The sequence below is a fragment of the Myotis myotis genome, unplaced genomic scaffold (assembly GCF_014108235.1).
Source record: "Myotis myotis isolate mMyoMyo1 unplaced genomic scaffold, mMyoMyo1.p scaffold_m19_p_4, whole genome shotgun sequence".
Lineage (NCBI taxonomy): Eukaryota > Metazoa > Chordata > Mammalia > Chiroptera > Vespertilionidae > Myotis > Myotis myotis.
This window is the reverse complement of record NW_023416346.1, coordinates 106,303,945-106,314,259: the sequence shown is the minus strand read 5'-3', so window position 1 is coordinate 106,314,259 and position 10,315 is coordinate 106,303,945. Positions and strand designations below refer to the sequence as shown.

General features: G+C 43.8%; 1 protein-coding gene across 1 annotated transcript; it reads left to right on the top strand.

The window, feature by feature from the left end:
* Positions 1–427: 427 nt before the first annotated feature.
* Positions 428–796, top strand: LOC118653893 (huntingtin-interacting protein M). The gene has a single exon (XM_036304812.1). It carries the CDS (start codon positions 428–430, stop codon positions 794–796), a length of 369 nt encoding a protein of 122 aa, XP_036160705.1.
* The last annotated feature ends 9,519 nt before the right edge of the window (positions 797–10,315 follow it).

Sequence of the window (10,315 nt, the reverse complement as noted above, 5' to 3'; positions counted from 1 at the left end):
ACAAGACAGTTTACATGTTTATCAGTAACCTACAACTAATCAAAGGTTGTAAAGGACCTTAAAGACAATGTAAGGTTAGAATCAGATGGCATGGAATTGTGTCCTTAAGATGGGAAAAGTTTTCAATTGAAACACATTTATTTTTACAATGTTAAAATCAAGCAGAAAATGACAGTTCCCTCAAAAGTCAGGGGCCAGTCGCTAGAGTTACAGGTCCCTGTAGGGGACATTTCTAGGCTGAGGTCTGATGAGGTCACAATGGACATCTATGGCGACCCAAAGTCCAGGATGTCATAAAGGGCTCCCTGACCAATGAGGGGCTAGAGTGCAGAGATATAAGAGGCAGACCTGAGCGCTGGTGTCTTCAAAGACCTAGTCTAGCTATACGTACAGTTAAGAAGGGCTGATCGGACTGAAATCAACAACCATGTCACAAAATCAAAGCCCTGCGGACTCCTCCAAGACTCCAGACCACGATTTAACCGCCGAGTTGCAGTCTCCTTTGACCTACGTGGATCGCCTTCTTCAAAACAATCAACAGAATCAAGATCAAAGCTCCGGCGCAGATAACTTGGTTATGGTCATGCTCGACTCCCTGACGGACTACATCGTGGAGATGGTGGGCATGGAGGCCAACAACCAACGTGCGCCGAGTGCTCCAAGTGCGCCAAGTGTGCCGAGTGCGCCGACCACCGAGCCAGAGGCGGAGAGGGCAGCCAACAGCAATGAAGTGCCGCGCTACCGTGATGCAGCGTTCACTCTGTTCGACCAAAAGCGTGCATCTAGAAGAGGCTGAAAGCCTGAGTCCCCGAGCCTGGCAAGAGTCATTGGAGCAGCCCAAGCTAAATGTCGCCTAGCTGAGGAAGCCAGGTTCTGTCGTCAACTAATGTCATTAAAGGACTGAACAGCACCGCAGTACTTCTGATTCCGCTGTTTCTGTCATTTGGTGGGAGAAGTAGCTGCGAGACATCCAGGAGATATCTCATGGAGAATTGGAAGGTAGAAGGTGTGGGCAGTGTGGGAATGGTGGAATTGGGGATTTAAGGGAGCAGTTTCTAATGGTGACGGTGCGGGGAGGGGCGCTGGTGGGAGTAACTGGTGGAGGTTGTTGGGGAAGAGAAGACTTTCGAAAGGGTTTTGAACAAGTCAAGGCTGGGGTGGGGGATGGCTCCCAGAATGATTGTGGTAACTGGGGTGGGCCTGAAGACCATGACTGAGGCGCCAAAGGATTTATTCATGATTGGGAATGTCTAAAAGTAGGAAGTGGTGGCAACGGGGGTGGCAGAGAGGGTAGCATAGCAGTTGGCATGAACTTCATGGGATTGGGGCTTTACAGGAGGAATGAGGAGTGGTGGGAAAAACAAAGAAACATACATAAAAGGAATTAGAGTCCACTGATTTCATTTATTTATATACTGCCTCATTACAAAAAAGGACTTGAGACAGGGATAATTAAGTAGTGCTTTAACTGCCATTACAATATATTATTTTGTCCTCTTTTGTGGATACTGCTACTTTAAACAGTAATATATAAAAGCTACTCTCTGGTCTAAAACTTAAAATTCAAGCAAGTCTTAATGATTACTGAATATTACATTATAAACACAATTATAAATCTCATTCTCAAATGAAACACCTATCTTGTTATCATATTTAATAGAGTAACAGAGTTATCAGTGGCTGAATACATGTTTTAAAATGTACATGTATGTTCTGTATAAATTCCATCCCAACTGATGGGCTCAAAGCACATATAAGTTTGATAAACACTTTTATGTGCTGTGTTAAGTTTTTTAAAAAGTTTTTGCATTAAGTGTTATAGAAAACCAACCCCTCTCCTGTGAGTGTCAACATTTGAAATTTTCACCAATGTTCACTGCCCTCTGCTGCTTCTCTGCCTGTCACACAGGGCTGGTCAGAGGCTGCCTAGCCGGCTTCAACAATGCGATCAGAGGACGTGACTTGGCCAACCCCGGACAGACTTTCTGGCCATGGGATCCTGGACATTCATCTGTTCCCTCTGAGTAGCAGTTCCCTGCTGTGTGAAATGGGGATAATAGGAGTTCCTCCAAGTTTGGGTTTTCCCAAAGATTAAGTCAACCTGTGTGGGTAACTGCGGAATAACACAGTGTCCGGAACAGAGCACACCCTTATAAATAGCTGTGTATGTCTCCCTCCCTGTAGGCCAGATGCTTAGGTGTGCTTCCAAAGGGCTGCTGATCCTGGTTCTCAGTGATTGTTGGAGGCTTGGGCCACTGGCTGTGAAAGCCATGGCCTGCTGAGTTTTGTAGAGAGACAGGAGAGTGTCACACAGAGGGAGAGGCAGAGGTACATGTACATCTAGAACCAGACAGTCCTCACCCTGGTTTCCTCTTGGCTCCCTTCTGCCTGGTGATTCAGCCTCTCTCTGTATCCTTCTACTGTCTCTGAAAGCCGCTTGGAGCTGGTTTAGCCTTTTCTTACTTCACAAGAATGTCCTGAGAATGTGTCAGACTTGTGCTTAGAGCTCGTTGGAATATGTGCTTGCATAAATCCAAGAAAACTTTCTTGACACCCGGTACCTAGTAAACCAAATATTTACAGAAATATCATTGTCAAGATGTTCACCTCACAATTTTTTTCAGGTTTCATACTCTACTTTCATTTAATTTATTGGGGTGACATTAGTTAATACAATTATATAGGTTTCCAGGTGTACAGTTCTATAACACATCATCTGTATATTGTATTGTGTGTTCACCACTCTAAGTGAAGTTTCCTTCTATCACCATTTATCCCCCCTTTACCCTCTTCAACTTGCCTCCTCCCCCCTTTCCCTCTGGTAATCATACTCTTGTCTATGAGGTTTTTTTTCTTTGCTTAATCCCTTCACCTTTTCTATCCAGCTACCTTAACCTCTCCTGATGGATCTGGAGAGTATTATAGTAAGTGAAATAAGCCAGTCAGAGAAAGACAAATGCCATATAATTTAACATATGTGGAAACAAATGAGCAAAATAAACAGACAAAATAGAAACAGACTCATATATGCAGAGAACAGGCTGATAACTGTCAGAGGCAAGGGGAGTTGAGAGGCTGGGTGAAAAAGATTGGTAGTTGCAGAACAGCCACAGAGATGTGGTTTGCAGCATGGGGAATATAGTCAATAATGTCGAGATAACTGGATATGGGCCAGGTGGGTGCTTGGGGCAGTGGGGGACCACTCTGTAGAGTGCATGGTTTTCCAGCCACTTTGCTGTACAGCTGAAACTGGTGTGGAATGCTACTGAATGTAAACTGTGGTTGAAAGAAAAAGCTATAGGGACTGTTAAGATAATTAGTATTTCAGAATATATGGGTCAAATCCAGTCTACCACCTGTCTTTGTAAATAAAATATTATTGGAACACAGGTATGCCCAATTGCTTACAAATAGTTTATACCTGCTTTCATGTTATCATGGCAGAGTTGATTAGTTGTGACAAAGAACATATGACCCACAAAGATTAATCTGACATTTTACAAAAAAAGTTTGCTGATTCCTGTTCTAGAATGATTATCAGACTGATTAATGCTATATGAGCTCTGTTCCCAATCAAAATTCTTCATTGATTTAAGTTGTTATATAAGTCTTTGCTTTTTATTTACAATCAATACAAAATGGCCAAAGGCCATGGAAATAATATCTACACTAATAAAAGAGAAAGATGCAAATTGATCGTAACTTCACAATGCCCACCAACCAATTAGGAGTGGGTTTCCAAATTAACCTCATCGTCTCCGTGGAGACTGACAGCAGGGAGGAGGCAGCTCCCAGCAAGGCAAGGCCTGCTTGGCCATCGCTGTGGCAACCTGGGAGCAGGCAAACACGGCCCACAGGCAGCTCCCAGCATAGCCTGCTTGGCCATTGCCACGGTGACCTGGGAGCAGGCAAGCCCGGCCTGCAGGCAGCTCCCAGCATGGCCTGCTTGGCAGTCACTGCAGTGTGGAGCAGGCAGGCCCCACAGAGAGCAGAGAACCATGGGAAGCCGGCCTAAGCCATCAGTAGGACATCCCCTGAGGGCTCCTGGAATGGAGAGGGTGCAGGTCAGGCTGAGGGACACACACACACACACACACACACACACACACGCCATGCACAAATTTTGTGAACCAGGCCTCTAGTATTTTATGTAAAAAAACCCATAACTTCAGGTCATTGACCATTATGTGAAAGGTTTGGAGGGGGCTGGGGACACGCACCTATGACATGAGGCCATAATGTATCAAAAGAGATTTTATTCCAGGCACCTGGATGCAGGTGGGCTGAGACCGAGAAAGGCATCAGCAAACAGAGCAGGAAGAGATAGGTTTTTATTAATTTTTGCTGACTGCAAGCTGCTCTGCTTACAGGTCTGGCCTATCCTTGGTTCCTCCCATGCCAGGTGTCTTCTGGTTATGTGACCTATGCTGTGCTCAAGGCTGCAAGCTTTCTGCAATATATCTGCTAAGCACAATACTTTTTCCCCTGCCTCGTTTTATTCTCTTTAACCCTTTCATTCCCATCTTAAAGGGTATATGCAAAGGAAAAGAAGGGGGATGAAGTTGCCTTTTCTCTTTGTTTCACGCATGGGAGGGGCTGTCATGGACGCCTAAGGAGTAAATTCAGATTATTTCCTGGGATATAGGCATGTAGGGTACCTTTTTCAGGGTAAGGGCAAACTCTCCTACTGTCTTAATTAGGATTTGGAATTTTGTTTGTATAAATTTGGTAACTATTCTGAAAATGCAGGGCCTGAAGAGGAGGAGTAGGAGAAATAGTGTTAGGGGGCCTGTAAGGGGTCAAAGCCAGGTTAATTTGGGCAGAGCTACTTGTAGGCTGGATCATATAGACTGCTCTGTGCTGTCCTGACTGATCTCCTTCAGCCATTGAGTATTCTGTAGAATACATTGTGTTCTTTCCTCTATTTGACCTTAGAGCGTAGATAAAAACAACAGGAGGTGTTAGCAATTAAACAAACCCTTCCTTCTGTGGCTAAAAGTTAGTCTATGGTGAGTAGAGGGGCCATTTTAGGGATATAAGAGATCTGCGAGATTTAGAAGCACTATGAAGGTAAACAGATGTGATTTGGAGAGAAATTCTGTAAATTGCCCTGGAACCAGAGGTCTGTAATGAGTTAAAAAAATATCTTGCACTGTTCGGATGGGATAGTCTGCGCCAGGTGGGGGAATGTTATCACTAACAATCTGCAGGAATGTGGAAGTCTGGGTATCTAATTTATTAGTTATTTGGCTGATATGTGAGAGGGGCTATTTTTCCAGGGAGGCTAGTGAGAAGGTAGGTTTTTCTGGAGGCAAGGGGTTTTTGTTGTTGTTGGTGGTGGTTGGTTTTTCCTCCAGTTTTGCCCCTTGCTAGGCATTTGGAGCTTTCTGCCCTGGTGAGTTTTTACACTTGTATCTGGCCTATTGTCCTTGCTCTGGGGGTGAGGGATGATGAGGCCTAGCCACAAAAGGAGGTTGTGATGGTATGTAGGGGTGGTAGTACAAGTAGGGCTTGTAATATGGTGAAGACAAACTTTTATACATTTTAGTATTATTGGGGTAAAAGTTAGAACAATAAGAGTTATGACAAATGGTCTGGTGGAAGGAAAGAGACATTATTTTGGAGGGCTGTAGTCTAATATACCAAAATGAGGTTTATTTTTAATTTATTTATTTTTAAGTGTTCTTGATTTAGGGAAGATAGAGTTGTCTAGATGGCTGTGGACTACTATTTTATTATTTCAGTTTTTCTATTCTGCTTGTTCTGGCTTACTGGCTTGTGTCATTTACAATATTTAAACCTTAATTTTCCAATGATGATTAAAAAGTAAACAGCCAGCATTTCTTAGATTGACGTTGATGAACATTCTCACTTTTAAGAAATATATCTTTAACAAAGCATAAGATATTATATTAACAATTTTAAATTTACTTTATAAATTTTCTGTAATAAAAGCTAAAATTAGGTGAACTTAAAACTCATTGAAATATTTAGATGTTTATCATTTAATATAGTAATGTTTTAAAGTTTTAATTTGCCAAAGACTTTGAAAAATTATGTATAGGCATATGAGACTGCAGAAAAGGTGGGGGAGGAGAGAGCAGGCCTAGTAGTTTGTTCCCAGGCATCTAGCCGCTTGGATTTAAAACTACCATATTTTTCCTTAGAGATAATATGCTAAGGTTTGAGTGATAATGAGTTCAGCTTTTGACAGTAGCTGGACTGTTAAGTAACGTTTACAGTTTTGCAGTAAAGAAAGTTGTTCTTTGGGAAGGGGTGTGTGTGTGCGAGAAGGCGCTGAGGTCAGAGAAGTTTTCAGAGCATTAAAGGGGTGAGAATGCTGGCCTTGGGATCTAAAGGCTCAGTGAGGAGTCACTTTGACATGTTATGTTATAGAGGAGCTTTGTGAGAAGACTGAAGTTGGGAACTCAGAGGCCAGAGTACCTAGGGAGCCCAAGAAAGGAGAGTATTTCTTGTTTAGAGGAGGGGACAGTGATGGAGGAGATAAAGCGTTTACCATCCAAGGCAGTGATGGTGAACCTTTTGAGCTCAGCGTGTCAGCATTTTGAAAAACCCTAACTTAACTCTGGTGCCATGTCACATATAGAAATTTTTTGATATTTGAAACCATAGTAAAACAAAGACTCATATTTTTGATATTTATTTTATATATTTAAATGCCATTTAACAAAGAAAAATCAACCAAAAAAATGAGTTCGCGTGTCACTTCTGACACGCATGTCATAGGTTCGCCATTACTGGTCTAAGGAATGGTGTGACTTTGTGGAGGTGAGAGTGAAACTGAAATAGGTGACAGTCATTTGGGACAACTGGGCTTTATGAGGGGATGTCTGTACTGTTTCAGTTGGGCAAGCAGAGTGGATAAGGGTTATTTAGTAAGATGCAGTGTAAAGGCGAGGTGGCTAATGACTGTGAGACTAATTTGTCAACCCCCATAATAGAGACTGAGGAGGGGACAAAGGTCCCAGGAATTCGGAAAGGGCAGTGGCCCCAGTGTTAATTAAAAAGGAGATTGGCTGAGGAGCCATAGGCTGGAGGTCTGGGGGATGATCGGTGAGATCAAAAGTGGTGAAGGAAGAGGAGGATTTGATATTCTTTGGGGGCTTAGAGTAAAGAATGAAAAATCTGTGAGGGAGAGCAGCTGTTACAGAAAGAAGGATGTGTCCTTGAGTGTAAAAAAGCCTGGATATATGGGACCTCAGACCAGTTGCCCTGCCTGCGGCAGAATTGTCAAGGTCAGTTAGGATTTGGAAATTGAAAGTGCTGTTTTACTGAGGCCAGAAGTCCTGCGTGAATTCTAGGGTCTGAAGGCTTTTAAGTAGACAGCCCAGGGGTGTGGTGTGGGGAATGCTCGACTGAGAATTCCCCATGGCGACTGGCTTAAGGTCTGCTTTCCGTGAAGTTAAGGCTGAGAAAGGCGTCCTTGTCTCCCCCTAATGTTCACCAGAAACGGAAGCAGCCCTCCCTCCGTGACAGGCGTCCCCATCAGGAAAGTGGGCGAGAGAACCTGGTTCCTCCAAAGGACTTGTCCCAACCAGCACTTGATTTCCATAGGGCCTGCTGAACAGTATCAGCCCGGAGCCTGGCTCCAAATCCAAAATGACAGGACAGTCCGGACAGAGGAAAACAGACTAAAGCCACTTACCTAAGAATCTATGCCCAGTGTTGATGCTGGAAGCAAGGCAAGGAGAAGTTCACTATCCAGTCACAGGCACGACCCAGGCCGGTCTGGAGGAAGGCTAGGGGGGACCACATGAGTGTTTGAGTTCAGCAGAAGTTCAGCTGTGCAGGAGTGTGACTGGGGGGCTTACCTGGACACAAGGGGAGCTCAGGAGCTAGATGATCACGGTCTCTCTGAGTGCCAAGTGCCAGGTTGCTGGAACCCTGTGATGGCTCTTACCAGATCCCTCACTAGACCTTCCTGGGTTTTAGCACTAAATGAAAGGTTCAGAGTGGGCCTGGGTCGTGCACCTATAACATGAGGCCATAATGTATCAAAAGAGATTGTATTCCGGGCACCTGGGTACAGGTGGGCTGAGACTGAGAAAGGCATCAGCAAAGAGAGCAGGAAGAGACAGGTTTTTATTAATTTTTGCTGGCTGCAAGCCGCTCTGCTGATGCAAGGGTCTGGTCTGTCCTTGGTTCCTCCCATGCGAAGTGTCTTCTAGTTATGTGAGCTATGCTGTGCTCAAGGCTGCAAGCTTTCTGCAAGATATCTGCTAAGCACAATAATTTTTTCTCTGCCCCGTTTTATTCTCTTTAACCTTTTCATTAGTGCAATGTATCTCAAAATATTTTAAATAAAATTGATCAAAAGGATACATTCTGAAGTAATGGTGCATTTTTCTTTACCAAGCTATGAAAATATTTAATGCATATTTGCCACCCAGGAAGAGTTGCATTTAACATTCTATTACTCTATGGTAATATTTTATTGTAATTATCTATATATATAAAGAGCCAGGGTCTGTAACGTCCAAAATGACCGAACGGACACCTGAACACCGGAAGTCAGTCCTGTACTCAGTGCTACAGCGACCCAGCACTGACTGCTGAGGGAGTTGCGGATCAGTCCTGGAGAGAGGCCCGGAGAGAGAAGCAGGGTCTGATCTTTAGCCTCCATGGCAGCTGTTGATCAGCCCTTGCCTCTCTTTCTCTCCAGCATCACCAGCAGCCACGGGAGCTGCTGATCAGCCCCACCTCCCTGATCAGGCCCGGAGATAGGCCTGGAGACACAAATCTGGGTGAACTGCAAGGAGCCAATGGCTGCCTAGGAGGCAGAGCTTTTGACACTGCCTGGCATAGAAACTGACCAATCAGAACCTAATCTGGGTGAACTGCGAAGGCAGAACCTAAGGTGGGGGCTGAGGAGGGGTTTTAAGGGCAACAGCTATTTGGTGTAAGGTGTAAGAAAGCAGTTCAATGCTTTAATGACGGGTTTGGCAATAAACTGCATATGGCTGGCTATCAGTCCAGATATAGGGATTATGTATTTTGGGGCCGGGGTCCAGCCCCGGGGGTCCAGGGGTTCCCAAAGGTGTGGACGGAGTTGGCGAAGAATGTTTTACACGGAGACAGTTTTCAGAACTCTCTAGCTCTCTTTAGTCTCCGTGGATCTCCCTGTGCCTGGCTGAGACCACAGAGAAAAGATCCTGAGGCAATCTGAGCCTTTATTTTATAGTCAGAGGTAAACAAGGTAGTGGTTTCCATAGTTACACAGTTCTTATGAGTTTCACTTGTTTACACTGTTCTTGTGAGTTTCACTTGTTTTTGTTCTTGTTGCACTTCCCTTGGCCCATTAGCTTCCCAGGTAAGATCTAGGGAGCGTTATAAGGTCAAACCTAATTATGCTAAGAGGACTGTGCCCTCTAAGCTGGGACTTGTTTGTGACTTTGCCAACAGGTCAGTCCGAGGTTAAACCCTATAGAGGCTCCCCACATTTTTGTCTGCCAAGAGCATCTCCTAAGGCTTTCGCCCCCATGTAAGCAATCCTATCCTATATAATCTATCTATACTAATAAAAGGGTAATATGCTAATTAGACCGGGTCAATCGGCCATCTTCCGGATGTGCGACTTCCGGATGTATGCATGCATACAAGTCCTTTGGTTGATCTCTTCCCCTTACTCCCAAAGCCTATTTTTAGAATTTAACTTTCCCTCTCCCTCTAAATATATGAAATATTTTGAAACCAAAATAAAACCTCCACAAAAATGAAATCAAACATTCCTTCATTTTCTTCCTCCTCCCTTCTGAATCTTTCCACTGTCCTTCAGCCTAACGTTTTCATTGTATATACTAACCTACTAAACTACACAAGTAGTTTTAAAATTATTACTGTGATAACTGTTACCATGAATAAGTGAAGAAGGCTGTAAGTGCAGAGGTGCTAGGATCCCAACTGCTAAGGATTCCCCAGAAAGAGACCAATACACCAAACCTTGAAGGATAAGAGCTAGCTCGATATAAAGAGAAAGAAATTGCCTTCTAGGTACCAGAGCAGCATGTGCTAATTTTCCATGATGGAAACCAGCATGACCTGTTTTTAGGAAGAACTTATGTGGGTGGAGTGGAAGGAGTGGGAAGAACTTGTCAAGATGTGAACTGAGCAAAGATGGCATGACAATGCAAAGTATGGTGAAGATTTTGGACTGCTAGGGATTGCAGGGGAGTTGCTGAATGTTTTAAATATGGAAGTGATGTGCATTTAAAATGGTAAATTGAGTAAAGGAGATTCAAAAAGAGAAATTAATGAAGATTTTGCAGTAGCTCAGGCCAGGTAGTTGTATATGCAA